The sequence below is a fragment of the Esox lucius genome, chromosome 3 (genome assembly GCF_011004845.1).
Source record: "Esox lucius isolate fEsoLuc1 chromosome 3, fEsoLuc1.pri, whole genome shotgun sequence".
NCBI classification, from domain to species: Eukaryota; Metazoa; Chordata; class Actinopteri; order Esociformes; family Esocidae; genus Esox; species Esox lucius.
The window spans coordinates 21,105,768-21,123,745 of NC_047571.1; the positions used below are offsets into that span (position 1 = coordinate 21,105,768).

Genomic DNA, 17,978 nt, shown 5'->3' on the forward strand with positions numbered 1-17,978 from the left:
GTGGTATTAGTCCTCCACTATTCCAGCAGTCCATCTCACACTACAGACTTTACCTTCATGGTCCTTTCTTATTGTAGCACTTTGGACAGAATAATATTCTACAGAATGCACACTATTCATTTAGCATTGAAAACAGTGTTCCGGTGCTCCCTAACCTCGTCATGAATGTACTGTACCTCACTGACAAGCACCAATGCACCAGCTAGAACCCCACACGGAATGTAAATATTAACTCGCTGGGACAGTTCAACTGGTGGATTTCGAATCATTGTAATTTTATGGTTCTACTCAACAGACACATGGTTCATTCATAGACCTACAGACCCAGTTCCTAGCAGTACCCAGATACAGTATATACTGTATAGATGCTCTATGTATACAATAGGCTACATGTATGTATGCACCAGCCCTGTAAGGGACCAAAATTATGATTCAGTTATTATTACAGAAAAAGATATAAACATGTCTGACAAGCCATGCTACTCGGTGCTGGGCTTAGGTCGGTTGTTAGTTGTGATCATCTGCCTATAGCTTTATAGGACACTCAAACTCACAGACATTGGCACTTGTTCTGTCAGTGGTGCTGCCCTTTGTAGGCTTTTAAAATGCAATGAGAAACCTCAGTCCCACACCCCCTTTCCTTGTAAATGCCACTTGCAGATGAAAAAAAAAAAAGTATCTTTTAATTTATATACATTTATAAATGAATATTTTAATTGGAAATGTACATAGATGAATATATTGGTGTATACTGTATATACATAATTTGAGTGACCGGGTGAGGGAGGGAGATAAGCAGTGGGAAAGAAAGAAGAATGGAAAATTGGGAAAATGGACTCCAGTGATCTCAGACTCTTGGAAACATTTTTCCTTTCAGCTGGACTCAGATTTCCACGACAATACCCGCACCCTATTTTAACTGTATGGGGTTACATACTGTTTTTCATGTGACCAATGGGGAGGCTGAACCCTGTTTGCCTAGTGGACACCACCGGATTTGGGAGTACGCATACAAATTGACAGAAATGTTGGACCCTTGCCACAGTGGAAAGAAGAAAAAAAACTGAGAAAAATTGACACTATGACCTTTGAATTACAGAGACTTGGGGAGAAGATTTCTTTTGAGAGTCCTTAAGCAGCAGCCAGCAAATAGGATTAGGCTCCCAGTTTTTCTTTGGGTTACTGTCAAATGGTCTATGTATCATAAACTGTCTGGGTTAGTTGGATTGACTTTGTTATGTTTGGACATTGCTGTTCCTGTTTCTTCAAACCCTCCATATGTCAGATGTGTTTCCTCTCTCTTATCCCATTGGACAGGCACAATTGTAGCCATCAGCTGCCCCCTGAGTTAGGCAGTTATTAAGGTTAAAATACAGACAGGACATCTCTTAACCCTTTGATGAGTATGGTTGAACAGCATATTCTGATTCTAGTTATTGAACTATAAAGCTCCAGAACAGAATATTAAGTGTAAGATTCTAAGAACCTACTCCACAAAGGGTTAAAAGGGACTCTTTTAGGCACTCGGGGAGCTAGCTGTGTTCTGTTTGCCTGGTTCTTTTGCCAGTCTCTTCTACTAGCCTTGTATTCTTGTCAACTTGCACCTAAGACAAGACTTATGATCACTGTGTATGTAAACTCTATTTTTGTGAATGTTACAAAGTTTAAAAGACCTTCCCTCGTTATTCTCCAGACAACATCTGAATTTTACAAGACCTAGGATCAGCAACAGGAAATTATAGAATTAAAGATTTAATTCTTAAAATCTATGAAATATATATCCCTGGAATTTAATGTTGCTTTTGTTGTGATTTTTATTTCAGATTTGAGCTTTTTATTTTCTTCCTTCTCTGTCATCACCGTGTTGTCTTGTAAAGTAAGTGATCTATTTTTTTAAGAACCTAGAATTTTTTTTTTGTTTTCTCTCTGTTCCTCCATAAAACAAAAATGTACAAGAGTTAGGCTATATTGTTAGTCAAAGAGTAAATGTGTCATTCAGCTCTATATATTGTTGTACTTTGGGATACATTACATGTACTTTAAAGAATGTAATAAAGGTATTTCTTTGAGTATGTGAAATGTCTTTAAAAAATTTAAATCTCCTCATCACAAACTTTTTACTTATTTATACTAATTAAAAGTTGATGATGATGATAATAATAATAATAATAATAATACATAATAATACCATATCCATCATGTCCTAATGTGGTAACAGTAGGGAAACGTGTTCACGGTAACATTTGTCAAGATAACCCTTAATTTTCCATGAAGTAATATTCTTGTTTTAGGATAATAAGCTGTATATCGTCTAAAGGGCAACAATGTAGAAAGCGATATCTGAAAGGACTAGAATATAAGTGTGAATGTTATAGGGATTGCCACCCTGGCCTTCCAGCTACTCCCAACAAGCTAAGTGGAGCTTACCATATTGTTTTTAATGTTTCTGTCCGTTTAAATCCATAAACACTAAAATGGTCGGAGTTTGAGGAAAGGGCTTTGGAGACCAGAATTTAATGGGCATTTGAAAAATCTCACATTATATTTCAAACTGCCAAGTTGAACCTGGGTGTTAAGTAGACACAAAACATGCAACGGCTTATGACAACATCAAGCAAATACTTTTTTAATTACTTCTTTATTTATATAGTTTATATATATATATATATATATATATATATATATTATATAAACTATATAAACAAGACACCAATAGAGCAAGGGAATTATATAAAGAAACCCCTGGCTAAATGACATATTTGTGATTTTCTAAATAACTAAAATGTTTAACAACCTCTGCAGCAAACAAATGTATATAAACAGTTAGGTCTGGAAATAATTGGACATTGACACAAGTTATTTTGGTTGTTTACCTAAATATATTCAAGTTACAGTTAAATAATGAATATGGGCTTAAAGTGAAGTCTCTCAAATTTATTTTGAGGGTATTCACATCCAAATTGGAGGAAGGGTTTAAGAATTACAGTTCTTTAATATGTAGCCCCCTTTTTTTCCAAGAGTCCCATAAGTAATTGGACAATTGACTTAAAAGCTGTTTTATGGACAGGTGTGAGCTATTCCTTCATTATTTCTTCATCACTTAAGCAGGCGAAAGGTCTGACAGGTGTTCATTCCAGGTGTTGCATTCGCATTTGAAACATGTTGCTGTGAACTCACAACACGCGGTCAAAGGAGCTCTCAATGCAAGTGAAACAGTTCATCAAGGAAAACTAGGAATGGCCAAATCTGCAGTTTAGTACATTCTGAGAAAAAAAGAACACACTGGTGAGCTCTGCAACACAAACAGTGGTGGATGATTGTAGGATCCTTTGAATGGTAAAGAAAAACACTTTCACAACATCTAGCCAAGTGAACACTCCAGGAGGTAGGCATATCATTATCATTAAGTCTCCCATAAAAAGAAGATTTCACGAGAGTAGATACAGAGGGTTCTCCACAAACTGGTGCATACCATTCATAAGCCTCAGGGAAAGAAAGGCCAGATTTAGCCAAAAAACATCTAAAAAAATCCAGCCCAGTTCTGGAACAGCATTCTTTGGACCGATGAAACAAAGATCAACCAGTACCAGAAGGATGGTAAGAAAAAAGTTTGGAGAAGGCTTGGAACAGCTCATGATCCAAAGCATACCACATCATCTGTAAAACACAATGGGAACAGTGTAATAGCATGGGCATGCATGGCTTCCAATGGCACTGGGTCACTAGTTTGTATTGATGATGTGACAGAAGACAGAAGCAGCTGGATGAATTCTGAGGTGTGTAGGGATATATTGTCTGCTCAGATTCAGACAAATTCAGAGAAGTTGACTGGATGGTGCTTCACTTTACAAATGGACAATTACCCAAAACATACTGCGAAAGCAACCCAGGAGTTTTTTTTGTTGAAGACAAAACTTAAGGCAGAAAGGCCCATGAACAAACAACAACTGAAGACAGCTGCAGTAAAGGCCAGGCAAAGCATCACAAAGGAGGAAACCCAGCATTTGATGATGTCAATGCGTTCCAGACTTCAAGCAGTCATAGCCTGCAAAGGATTCTCGACTATGTATTAAAAATGCAATATTTTATTTATGATTTTGTTAATTTGTTCAATTACTTTGAGCCCCTGAAATAAGGGGACTGTGTATGAAAATGGTTGCAATTCCTAAACATTTCATACAATATTTATGTTCAGCACCTTAAATTAAAGCTGAAAGTCCGCACTTCAATTGCATCTCAGTTGTTCCATTTCAAATCCATTGTGGTGGCCTAAAGAGCCAAAATTATGCAAATTGTGTCAGTGTCCAAATATTTCCAGACATAACTGTATATATTTCTGCAAATGTCAATGCATTTTACTTTATTTGCTGAACTTAACAGGGCTAGGTAATTGTTGTTGTGGAATTAGGCCTGGGTAAAAGTGAAAGATTCTAAGAGAAATCCATCCATCCAGCTCAGCAGATAAGTATGCGAAGAGAGATAGCCTCTGTCCTACAATAAAATCGAGTTTCAGGATCAAAGATTATGCCTATTCATAGACTAAAAATACTATTTCAGTAGAGATTTTCCATTCAACATGCTTTCAGTCCGGGGCACTCTTCAATCTCAAACCTAATCCCATATCTGGGAAACTGGTCTAATGTTTTCAACAACACAATGTAATTACGTTAAAAACAAACGACGAAAAAAGTCTAATTTGTTGTCCACAATAGCTCAAATTTGATTTCCAGGGTATTTTTGGGAAAACGTAATATTGGGCATGCTGTTAGAACTGAGGTTATGTTTAGGACTAGGTGGTTGTGACCAGGTACATGGGTTTCAGTTCCCTAAAAGAATTGAAAACCAAGTGCGCGTGTACGGAAAGGTTCAGGTACGAGCACAATGCCTAACCCGAGCCGTATCAGTCTCGTAATGGCTATTCAGCAGTTGGCCACCTATTTGGGTAATTCATTTCACCGAACAAAACATGTAATTTGCAAAACCTTTCGTTACAAATTCAATTGCATAATTTCAGGTAGACTAGGTCCCTCCCTATTTCGGATTCTTTCTGTTTGCTCCTGAATGGCGAAACATGTTTGTTGGACGATATGAATACTGTAGAGCCCTTGTCTGTGGAAGCAGCTCTTCAAATAAATACTTTTGTCTCGTCTTGATCTCTGCTCTGATGTAGCTATAGCTGTTCTCGCAAGCTTTTGCTTAATTTTTTTAAGTAAATGACTGACTCATTGGCAACAGCGGTAGTTGCAAATCCAGTTTTCCCGGAAGAACACCTGCAAATGTATAGGCTGCGTTCACTCATGTGAAGTTATTGAAGTAGACTAGTGGCCAAGCAAGGCAATTCTCCTTTGCAAAGGAAAAGCTTGAAGACGTGTATGGTCCAAGGCAGAGAAAACGACGCGAGGAAATACTGTTCAACTATTAGCAATTATTTAAAATCAAATTGCACGTAGAAAAAATAACAATACCCTGCTACAAAAATGTCTGTCGCAGGCTTCAAGAAACAATTTTATAAAGCCAGCCAGGTCAGTGAACAACTACTTTTTACTTCGGCTAACGCCACGTTAGCTGAAATGTTATTTACTAGTTAAGTTAGCTTAATAGCTAGCGTTAGCTACATTTATACAATACGGTTTGTATATTTTGCAACAGAAATATCTAAAATGTTTTAATCTAACGTTTAATTTAGTATTTGGATATCTTCAGTATACGAAAGAGTAATCGCAATGTTACATCGGTATAGCGCCAGACAGTGAGTTACTCACTTGTTGAGCGAACTTCAGCTACAGTTAGTAGTTAGTTACGCAAACGATGTTATTTAGCTGGCAGCTAGCTGTCAATTCAGCTCTTTTATTCTGACTGTCGACGTCTTTATAAAAATGTCAGATATCAAATATAGCTACCATTACTTCGATAAGGCTGCAATCTTTCTATATTAATACATGGTCGTTGTTTGAAAACAGCGCCTCTTATTGTCGTATTGTTGTTTTGTTTGCATAACTTCGATTGATAACATATCGTCAAGTATACTAGGCTACTGTTGATGGAAAGACATTTTTACTTATTCTCTGCTGAGTTTAAAGCGGTAGACTAAAAAGGTAATTGAGTAGACTAAAAAGGGAATTGAGTAGACTAAAAAGGTAATTTAGTAGACTAAAAAGGGAATTGAGTAGACTAAAAGGGGAATTTAACTGTGGGTGTGGAATACCACTTCGTCGGAACTAGACTGAGGATGATCTCATGGACATTCATTACCAGTATAGTTGGTAAATATAGTCAATAAATATAACATGCACAGCCTGCATCATCATGGATTTTTAAAGGTCAACTGTGACGGTACAGAATGGTCTGAAGTGTTTGTCTCCATGTTGTGTGTTTGTCGGGAAGGAGCAGAAGCATTTGGAAGGCTTGGTGTTGGGAGATGGCCTTTGCGTTCACTCTATACCCATAAGCCTTATCCCGATGTTTTCAGTGGTTGGAGTGAATTTCAGTTTGCAGATGAGGCCCTCACATTTATTTGAGCACTTTTTACATCAACATTTCTTGAAGGGATAATATAGATGGCACAGTTGTTAGACCAATTGAAACCTAGGAAGAAATCTAGATAGAAGACTGTTCGAATGGTGTCCAGTCCTCTTATTGCTGGGTCGGGTGAACCTTATGAAAGTACATTACCCTTTGAGGCCACATCAATACTTTTCCTTGTTCAGGTGACGGGTGTGTCAGTAAATGCAGGAGGGGAGTGTCTGGACTCTTTAGGCAGAATCCTGATTGGCCGCTTATGTTGGACAACTTTGTGCCCTTGATAAATCACATTTAGATCTACCACCCTCACTCTAACTTGGGCAAGTACCTACTCCCCAGGTATCATACAAACATGCTTATTTTTGTATGTGGAATGTATTGTGTATTCAAAATGTTCTTATTTTAACACAAATCCTATTGCTAATAATGTCTTATTGCTTTGGATAGATCTTGGATACATTGCAGTCTGTACTATCCCATTTCTTCACGGGTGCGTTAGATAACAGGTTGTAAGTAGTCCTTAGGAAGTTGCCAGAGGTGTTTGGCATAGGCAATTCCGTTAGGCTGGGCCTAGTCACCCATAAACACCTTTCATTAAGTGCTCATGTGAAGTGGACATGGGTGTGTGTACTCAAATTATTAAGGGTGTCTGCAAGGTTTTTGGGGCCTGATTTGGCAATAGGAGTGTGTACTACAGGTGTGTTTCTCTCACAGCTGAGAGTGGTGGTTAAGGAATTCACTTTGGGTCTTAGCATATCAAAATTAACATGTGAAATAACATTTCATGTCAAATAGGCATTTAATTTGACGGTCAAAGAAGAAAAACTTTTTATAGAAGCAGTACAAATTCACTGCGGTCAGTAGCACTGACAAAGCTATTACAAAAAACATGCACTGGTGAAATGTTTACAATACCATGATTGTTTGTATTTTATGGACACTGTAGAATCCTGCCTTTAATGTTTACAAGACTGACTTTAAACAATAACACAACTTGTCTCCTCGTCTTCCCTTACCAAACAAGGCTGGAATAGTATTAACCAGTCCAGTCTGAGTGTCTAAAGTAAGTATGAGGAGATTATCAGGCACAAATTCAAACATTAACTTATAATGTTAACTGCAGATGCCTTGCAGTACTGTAAAAATCTTACATATGGCCCCTCTAAGATATCATTTGTATGACCGAAAGAAAAAATATGAACGTTTGAAATAAGATCAAGGTTTAAACATACTCCAACATTCTTATTCTCTCATCCCAGTTTTGTACCTGATTAATCTTACTGAAAATACAGAATAATAATTTATGAAAGTTTGGGAGCAAAAGGTAGACTCCATACTACACAGACTTCAGCCACACACAGATGTCATTGAATCGGATGTTTTTCTGGGGTAGTTCAATAGCTTTATCTTGGTACCTGGCTAGAATCAATGGAGCCAGCCTGAAAACAATGACATGAAACTCCAGTCTAGTTACTAGTATTTTAGCCAGCCACTTGTTGTTCTGTTGAAATCAAGCTTCAGCAGATAACAAATTAAACAGGCTAACCAACTACCTAGAATTGTTTCTTCTAAGTAGAACCTAATGTTATAGAAGGTAGTTATCTTTTTCGGTTTTGTGGCTTGAACAGACTAGGTTCCAACCACCATGAGATGGATGGTATCAGCTAGCTTACTGGGATAGATGTTTTTAGGTGGGGAATGTGTTTCCATCCATCGGTTCGCCTTTTCTGACCAGCTTGAGAAAGTCTCTTCCTGTGGTGCTGCTGCATCATGTACAGTGTGAGTCATTGTGACATTTCTAAGTACAACTGACAGTGTAATCACAAAGAAATGAATGTGTTAAATTATTAAGGGACGTGCCGTATTGTCTGTGCTTTGATTGGTCACTAAGCTTATTTGACTCAAGTCCAGTTAAGAAGAGCGAATGTCTCTTAATGACTGACTGACTGACTGAGTGACTGACTACCCTTTGTTAAATATCGTTGTGGTTTGAGACATGGGCTCCGGAACAACAGGTCCCGGGTTCGCCTCCCGTAACAGTCTAAACGCTTTATGATCAGGACAGAAAAAACTTTGCTGGCTACAACTTTACGTAGCTATGTAATAGGAAGCCTAAAATAAAACAGTTCTGGTGGATATTAGTATTTGTTCAGGATAGACAAACACTTCGCAGGCTTCACGATTCTGTCGTCTTTTCAGTTGACAAAAAAGTCAGTTATCGTTAGTGATGGCCATTTGAGGCTTCATTACCGTTCTTCTTGCAGCAGGATATTATGCTAGCAGTGCTAACTCAGATTTTCTTTTTCAAAATAAAAGCCATCATTGAACTATATAAGTTAATGTAGTTAACAATTTTGTCTGTACATTTTATGTTTAATGTCCGTTCCAATGTTATTTTTGTCTGTTCTTTTTCACAGACTAGGTTGTTAACTATATTGCCTTATTCATTTCAGTGATGGCTTTTATTGTGATGAAAAAAATCTGTGTGCTGCCAGCATTATATCCTGCTTCTAAAATAACACTAATGAAGCCTCGAATGGCCATCACTAGTTATCGTCACCTATATTGATAGATACTGAATCTAGGTCATTCACAAATGACTAATTAGCCGTTAAACGGCCAGTGGCAAAAGAGGATTTGTTCAGGATAGACGTTATGGGGAGCCTAAAATGAAATTGTTTACTATTGCGACTATTTCTGGTGGATTTTTGAATTATGTCTCAAAATGTGTTCGGGATAGAAAAGCACTTCGCTGGCTACACGATTCTCTTGTCTTTTCACTTCACTTATCGTCACCTATATTGATATCATAGTTACTGTATGTGTTGTTCTCCTGGCTCTATGGCTGGGCTGTGGTGTGTTTTGGAATCTTTGCAATGCTGCCCTAGCGCCCAAACTGGATTCCTGGGTCAAGAGAGTGCTATCTGGAAAATAGGCATTTATTATTCAATCTCTCCATGATGCAGCTCATGGTCATATGCTAGTCGCATAAATATGGACTTTAAATAAATTACAACTGTGAGATTCTACCAACACAAAATGTAATTTTCTAAAACATTTTTTTTACTAAACTCCATGCATTAGCCTATTTAAATTCCTTCGGTTGAGTGTACAGGGTAATTGTAGGCTGGCTCTTGGCAATGCGTTGATCATCTTGCTTCTTTGGCTCTAGCCTAGTCATCGCTACATGTTGTACTGCAAGTAGGTTACTGCTAAGTTGATGAACATGAGATGAACTGTGAGAAGCAGCTGTTGCTATTCATATGAACACAAACACAATAGAGACTGTACATTATTATTGTTTAAACATATAAGTCAACTTAAAACAAATCCTAATTATCAGTGACGACCTGGCCCAAAGCATATTTTTACAGGAGGACAATGCATAAATACTGTAAAAAAAAAAGACATACAATTACATTTTGATAACATGAACAAACATGCCACAAATATGTTCCCAGGCTGACCCACCTGCAATCATGTTAAGTCATGTTGTGTAATGTGGATTGCAGAGCTGTGCACCATGCTGCGTTATTTAATGATGTGTGGCTGTCTCACTGTCAATGCGCTGTAGGACTGTTGGCACGATTTATGACAGCAACCATGTTATCGGCCCACAGTAGGACCGGCGGGTCGGGTATTACAAACAATGCAATTGCACTCTTATGAGTTTAAATGGAGTTGGTAGGGTCAGCCACTGGCTTGATTCAGTTACTCCAGGTGTATTTTGAATTGCTGGGTTTGAGAAGAAACCAACATGCGCACACTGTGGGTCTGCTTTGCTGATGAAAAGCCACTGCAGGGGCTGTCTGCTGTGGGCAGAGGTCATGGAAGCCCTGTAGACAACTGCACTGACTCACATGGTGGAGGGATACATAGTAAAACGTGATGTGACCTGAATCAACACAAAGCTACTTGTGCTTGTGTTATTGCATATGATGCAAGTGTGTTTTGGGTGAGAAAGTCTCTGTGAAAGTGTTCCTGTCTGGTTTGCGTTGGCGTAACTGCCTTGATGTGCAACATGCATGCTTGTAGAGTATGAAGAGGCAAACTGTCTGGTTTGTGTCTTTGTTGAGTAGATAGGATAGGCCCTGTTTAGAAAAAGTAGGGTTACCCAGATGCGATACTGACAGAGACTGACTTTCACTGCTACGATAAGTAATGTAATGTAAGGAACAAGCAATCTGGAGAACACGTTCAAGATGAATGTGAGTGACTTATCCTGTCTCAGTATCCACAGTGGTAATCTTATAGATGTCTGCCTGGCCCTTTTGCAGATGGTGAGTGAGAAGGTGGGGGGTGCAGAAGGAACCAAACTAGATGAGGACTTCAAAGACCTGGAGAAGGTATTCTCTTTCCCTTTCACACAAACACATTCCTGTACCACACACATCACCATACCCATAGTTAAAGCAGGATTTTGGAGCCGACATAATTTAGGCTTTCTGTCTCTTCTCCTGCCCACAGAGGGCCGATGTGACCAGTAAAGCGGTTGTTGACGTCATCTCTAAAACCTCTGAGTATCTGCAACCCAACCCAGCGTCCAGGGCCAAGCTGACCATGCTGAACACAGTGTCTAAGATCAGGGGCCAGGTGAAGAGCCCTGGATACCCCCAGGCGGAGGGACTGTTGGGGGAGAGTATGGTGAAGTATGGACGAGAGATGGGAGAGGAGACAAACTTTGGTAAGAAAGGAAGTTGTGTTTTACCTGTGGCTCTCAAAATACATATATGAACTTGTGACTGCATACTCTGCAGAAGAACCATATGGTTTGCAGTGGCAGGTGAATGGATTGGGTTAATCTAACTTTTTGTCCTGTAGGTGGTGCTCTGGTAGATGTGGGTGAGTCCATGAAGAGGCTTGCCGAGGTCAAAGACTCCCTGGACATCGATGTCAAACAGAACTTTATTGACCCGCTGCAGGCTGTTGTTGACAAGGATATCAAAGACATCCAGGTAAAGATCTAGAATGGGTAATCCACAGTCCCTCAATGATAGTTTCTTTCCTGCAACTAATGGATGTCTCTCTCAGTACCATCTGAAGAAGCTGGAGGGCAGGCGTCTGGACTACGACTATAAGAAGAAACGCCAGGGGAAGATCCCAGATGAGGAGCTGAGATCGGCCCTGGAGAAGTTCCATGAATCCAAAGAGTTGGCAGAGAGCTCCATGCACAACCTGCTGGAGACTGATGTGAGGCATACAGTAGAGGTCCAGGGCTATGTGGCATATGTCCCCATGACTGCAGATGGTTTTGGAAAAACTCTATCGCTGTGGATTCATCTTTTTCCTCAACTGTAGTCATGGGGAAGCTGCTTCCACCATTCTGGTGCCATGGCAAAAGAGTTTTGACTGGGCTGGGTATGAGATGTCCTCGAGGGGTGGAACGGCTAAGAGACCTGCTGTGGCAGAACAGAGAGCTTGGGTAGAAATATAGGGTTTAAGCCCAGCCTGAAGTAAGATTGGGGCAGTTCCCCTTGCTGCTCCATAGGAAGGCACCAGGGTATTGTAGGACATTCATGCTTGTGGGGTCCAACACGTCTTTTCAAGCAATTTTGATTGGGTCGGCTATGTAAAGGACATGTATGCAGGTTGAGGACATGCACGGAGACTGAATACCACATGGGTTGTACTGGCCAGGGATACACTGCATTAGAAGGGATGCGTGGGTGGGCAGCGGGTGTAAAAACTAAAGGGAGAGGTGCGAACTTTTGGGTTGATAGATCCTGTTTGGGCTAAAGAATGTGCACGGCAGCCCAAATTAATATATTCATTCACAAGTGGAAACTCATTAGCTACATCGTTAACTCTAAATAAAACATGTTTTGCAAGTAGTCATGAATAATTGTACAGTTAATGTTATGTCCAAAAAAGACATTACAATGAGGTTCAGTGCACTCACAGTGGTAGATAATCCATTTAGCAATTTCTGTGTTTTAAAGCCCCATCACCTATCTTGATTGTAACAGTGAAAATAAAATATAAAGTATGCTTAAGTAAGATGAGTCTCTAATATGGACAACAAGCCCTCCCCCATCCCCCTAGATGAGTACTCCAGGACCAGAAGGCAGTCAGCTTGCCACGACTACATAGCTAGCAAGCAGAACAGTTATGTAATGTCACAGCTGTGTGTGTGTAAGTTTTCCGCTATGACTATGCAACATGTCTAACTTGTCTTGGATCCCCTTTGTTTCATCAGGTGAGAGCAGTGAGTAGGACATATTAGTGATGGTCAGGGTAATGGTCCACAGAGGTGGTCTGGTGTCCCTAACACATCTGGGTCATTTTTGTGCTTGTATGTAGGTGGAGCAGGTGAGTCAGTTGGCTTCTCTGGTGGAGTCCCAGCTGCAGTATCACAAACAGGCTGCCCAGATTCTGGAGGAGCTAACTGACAAACTCAGAGAACGGTAGGTTGTGGTTGTCACGGTTTCCGTTAGCCTTCTGGCTTTCAGTCAATTACATTTTTTATTCAAATGGAATTGTTGAAGGACAAATTGTCTGTGTGGTGAAAAACCATCCCATATCAAATTAGGCTTTGCATTCATCGGTGGAAATACTAGTCGATGGAAATATTGCTTGATTTGCATAATTTAGGTAATTTTATTGCTGTGTTAATTTTATTGGCTGCCCTGCTTTCAAGTAATGCACATTATTCCCTCCCCTTTAAAGTCCACAGTGTATGAGAAAAAGGTATTTTTCCCTGAAATAATCCAGTGTAAAGTAATGGTTAGGAAATACCTCTTGGCAGCTCTATTTGTTTTTATATTTTATGATTGTTCCACACCATCCTAGTAGGCTTTACCATTTAAAGTAATTCCGTCTACCCATTGTTTAACTGGCCGTAGAATGAGAATGTGTTTTCAGTCAAATCACCTGGTAAAATAAGTGTAACAAAAATGTGTGTTTAGCTGCAGATTTTTCTTGCCATGGTACACAGTTGACATGCCAAAATCAAGCTATGAAAGTGGTGGTCATTATTCTAAGACTCAGGATGTGTTAAATGTTCTAAGTGGTTGCCACCTGTGAGCATATACTCTTTTTAAAAAAAAATTGTGAAATTTGAAAAAGCCGTCTGTTTGGAATGGTATCCAAATGACATGGTATTGGCTTCTTGTTTACAGAACTTGCATGTCCTATTAAAATGGATTAGCATAACTGGGTAGATGTCCTGTTGGGCTACACTGACTGATGCATTTCTGAATGGTCCATGGTCACATGATCTGCAGCACTCTTTCAGAGCAGAACCCAGAACCTCTAGTGTGTGTTTGTTGTGTGTACTCACCATTCGTTTGTGTGTTTCCATCTGACTCCTGTCCTGCGTGTGTCAGGGTGAATGAGGCCCAGTCTCGGCCCAGGCGTGAGTACACCCCGAAACCTAAACCTTCCTTTGACTATGGAGAATCTGAGCACTCCAATGGAGGGTACTCCCCCACCGCCAACTCCCCTTCATACTCCTCAGGTAAGGCTGGCCTGTGGCTGGATATGTGCATGTGTCACGCTCTGTGTTTGTCTATATTAACATCTCCATGCATGTGGCCTCCCTGGTAGACGTCCAGTCATTCCACAGAAAATCGTCCAGGAAGAACAGTCGATACTGTGAGTGTGCCAATCTGAGAGCCGGAGCAGTACTTAGTTGACTCGTGTCAGTTAATAATGTTTTTATAACATGGACCGGTGGTGTGTTAGACTCTAATAAACCTTCAACTCCTCAACCCCTGCATGTCCTCATTAAGACCTTATGGTTGGTCATTAACACAAACTCCCAGTGACTCCAGCCTGTTCTATAACCCCTGAACTAACTCTATGAACTGGATCTGATCTGGGAACTGTCATGTGAATCTAGCAGGTTTGGGCATTTCTCAGGCATTCTGGTTCCAGGTTTCCTACGCTACGTTTCCATCTAAACTGTGGAAGTGGTTCTTGGTTTGAAAATGCTGAAATGTCCCCCTCTCCAACGTGTCGTTCTCCTTCCCTCTCCCCAGCCTCTGAGCCGTGCGCCAAGGCTCTCTATGACTTTGAGCCAGAGAACGAGGGTGAGCTGGGCTTCCGCGAGGGCGACATCATCACGCTGACCAACCGCATTGACGAGAACTGGTTCGAGGGCACGCTACACGGCCAGTCAGGATTCTTCCCCAACAACTATGTGGAAGTGATCGTGCCCCTGTAACACTAACATGAGGAGGAGGGGAGGGGAAGGACAAGACAAGAGAGGAGGCAGGAGTGAGGTAGACTGGGGGGGGGGGGGGTCATTTTTTATGTTTTACTAATTAAGTGGCCTCCTTTACTTTCCCCATTCATCGTCACTCATTGAAAAATGCAGGACAAATGAAAGCTGTCGCTCCTGGGAGATGTCAAAGTAAGGAGAAAACGAGATAAGGAGAGAGATCACTTTTGATGATTGAGATTCACCCAAAAATGAATTGAATTGGGGGGGGAAATAGTGAGGCAGGAAGAGGGTGTTTATGGAGAGAGGTTAGTACAACCAGGGGGTGCTGTTACTTAGTTTTAATTCTCTATGCACCTGAGCACTTTGTACAATCCACCTCCCTGACCAGGACAAGCGGGTTAATGGAGGTCCCATGAACACTACCAGGCTATGCTGTATGAACACCTAGAAAATGTCTTTCAACTTTTTTTTTTTCTCTGTTATTTACAGATGTCCTTGTTGTTATTGTCTTTATTTTTTGGCAAAAAAGTTTCTTTCACAAGTGGAAATCTTTTTTTTCTTTTATATAAAAACACCAACTCTATACACCCGTCACTTTTCTTCCCAGCTTTATTCTTCCCAGGATCTGCATTTTAGTTTAAGGATCTTTGGTTCCCTCTGGTGGTCCCCCTGTGTTTTACTTCACTCAGCCATTAAGTTGTCCGTAATCACCTGTTTGAAGATCAGTTCTGTTTTCCCCATTGGTGAATGTACGGATTTGGGGTATGGCAAGCTGGTCCTAGGATTATGCCCAGGGTCTAATTATGGAACAGAGTTTACATCACTGCTGGTATTGTTTATTTCCTGGTACTTTTTTATGCTTTGTAATCTATCTCAAACTTGTAAAAAGTGACTGCTCAGTTTGTGAATCTATATATCTATATCTATAGATGTAGATAATTGGCCTGTTAGTTTTTATCAACATTGGCCCTGTCTTAGCAAGGCAATAGTGTTTTTGGAAACTCTTAGGCACCTAGGCTAGTTAACTACTAAATGACAATTTTCTGTTGGCATGGAAGCTTCTGCTGGTCAGAGGTTTCCTGTCTGTAAACAGTGTTTGGTACTGTTGGCTGCTGGATTCTGCTTGATCCGTTGGCCTTCCCCCTCCGTCCCTAACTCTCCTGTGGTTAAATGACCGTTAACTGAGTCTCTATGACGGCCGAAGCCAAAGGAACAATGTGTTTAGGGTGTTACATGGATATCATTGTGGCTTGGAGCTCTAATGCGTTTGAACAAATTGTGAGAGTACAGTCAGTAAAGTGTGTGTCTCTGTATCCACCGTGTGTTGACACTGCTGGCAGTGTCTTGTAGAATAACTGCACGCATTTCTAGATGACACATTCTTCATTGTGTTTTAAAGGAAGCTGGTTGTTTGGTATTTACACGGGTCACCTCTACAGTCCCATTCCCACGGCACCCCCATGTCGTCGTCTTTCTGGGTGTTACAAACTGTTCTCTATTTATTCTATCTACACCTTTTGACACAGAGATTCAGAACTATGCAGAAAACCAACGCTACACACAGATGATGCGTCTCTTTTTTATGGGATTTTCCCTCCTTCACAGTGCATGTGTAATTGTAACCGGCACAGACTAATCTTTTATGCAGACATAACACGGGACGGCTTATCCCCTACCCCCCACACTCTGCCCCATCCCTACCCCATTCATCCCCCCCCGTGTCTCTCCTCCCATCTCTCACACCTGCCCTGGGTTCTCTATTGTCATCCCTAACCGCCCTCCCCCTCTCCTAATCCTCTCCCTTGAGTCCTGCCTCTCTCCCATCACTACAGAACCATCTCCCTCCCAATCTCCCACTCCTCTCCCCATCTCCTTCCCTAGAATATGCAGCTTGCTATTCCCCAAAATACAAATATCCTTTATGCCTTAACTAAGCATATCCCTCTGAAAGTTTACATGTCTCTGGTTGTCTGATATACATGTTGGGTTTTGGATTTGGCTGCAGTTTTTTCCAGATCTTTTTATTCTAGTAAAGATCCAGAAGCATTTTGCGTATGTTTCTCTAACACATTTCTACCTAATGAATTTGTGTCCTCCAATGTTTTACCAGTGAAACGTCAGAGCGGTGTTCACATAGGCCTACCAACCATTTGATCTAATCAGTTTCATGTATTTATATCTTTGAGTTATGGACTTAGTGTTTTTTTTTATTCACTTAATGCGCACTAAGTGAATAATAGAGCCGATGGTAGCATATCCTACCATGTATTTTATTGTGGTGAGCACTGTTGATATTTGGCCACATGAGATGAAATGGTTTGTTTTCCAGTAACCTTACACTTATTTTATATTTGGTCCTCTTAATGTAGAATATTATCATTGTGATCTTGCAGACATTGATTTAGCACATTCCATTTTACTTTAAACATGAACCAGATCAGGGTATTTATTAGTAGAGCATTTATGTGTAAAGTAGCCAATAGAATAAAGCTATTCAATCCGCACATGTGGGATCTTTAGTACAGTGAAAAATGTCTGTGAAAAATAGGCTCTGCAGCCACTCCATTGGGTGTTAGTAAGCTACCCCAGCCATTAGCCTAAATAAAAAAATCAACTGGGCTCTGGGGAAGAGAGGCCTGCCAGTGGCACAGGTTATGTTAAGTACCTCGTATACTGGTGAATAATGTAAAAAGGACTCAGATCAACTTCGTCTGTTATTGCCTGTCTAGTTTTCCTACTCAATAGCTTTAATGCGATTGGGTACAAAATTATATTTGTATGTTAGTCACACTACATTCTAATATGGGGCAATTTCAGCAGTACCCCACGTGTACAATATTACGAAACAAAGTGTTATCTTACTTAATACCATTTATTTTAATATAAAGAATCATATCGGAAAGTACCCATTAAATTGCTACTATCCTGCATGTGTCTATAAAATGTCTTGATTCAAAAATATTTGTAACACCGGGGATTGAGAATTGAACCAAGTCAGGATTATCCCTGGATTATTTTATTTTGGTAATGTCATATAATCTCCTGTGTAATGTATATATTTTGCTTGTGATGTAAAGAAGAAAGGATGTCGTTTAACGTCTTAAATAAACATGAAGGAAAGTGACTCGGCCTCTGGTATCATTTTGTGATCGGTTTGATTTGAGGTGGATGCAAATTGTAGTTTTTACACGATTTCCACTTTCGGTCGTCGTCCATTCAGTGCAATTGTTGGCTCCGTGTATTTTACACGTATTGTCAATGATATTCTGATGTAAGGAAAGTAATAAAGACT

General features: G+C 40.2%; 1 protein-coding gene across 4 annotated transcripts; it reads left to right on the forward strand.

Moving 5' to 3' along the window:
- Nucleotides 1-51: 51 nt before the first annotated feature.
- Nucleotides 52-17,810, forward strand: LOC105020449 (endophilin-A2). Of its 4 annotated transcripts, none has more exons than XM_034289207.1 (9): nt 52-1,876; nt 10,800-10,868; nt 10,990-11,206; nt 11,344-11,477; nt 11,554-11,712; nt 12,823-12,926; nt 13,848-13,978; nt 14,068-14,115; nt 14,502-17,810. In XM_034289207.1, the coding sequence occupies exons 1-9, from the start codon at nt 1,769-1,771 to the stop codon at nt 14,684-14,686; spliced, it is 1,155 nt and encodes a 384-aa protein (XP_034145098.1). In that variant the 5' UTR covers nt 52-1,768; the 3' UTR covers nt 14,687-17,810. The 4 variants fall into 4 exon arrangements, with proteins under 4 accessions (XP_034145098.1, XP_034145099.1, XP_010885800.1 ...); XM_010887498.5 differs by lacking the exon at nt 52-1,876 and adding an exon at nt 5,147-5,522; XM_034289208.1 differs by lacking the exon at nt 14,068-14,115.
- Nucleotides 17,811-17,978: the final 168 nt, after the last annotated feature.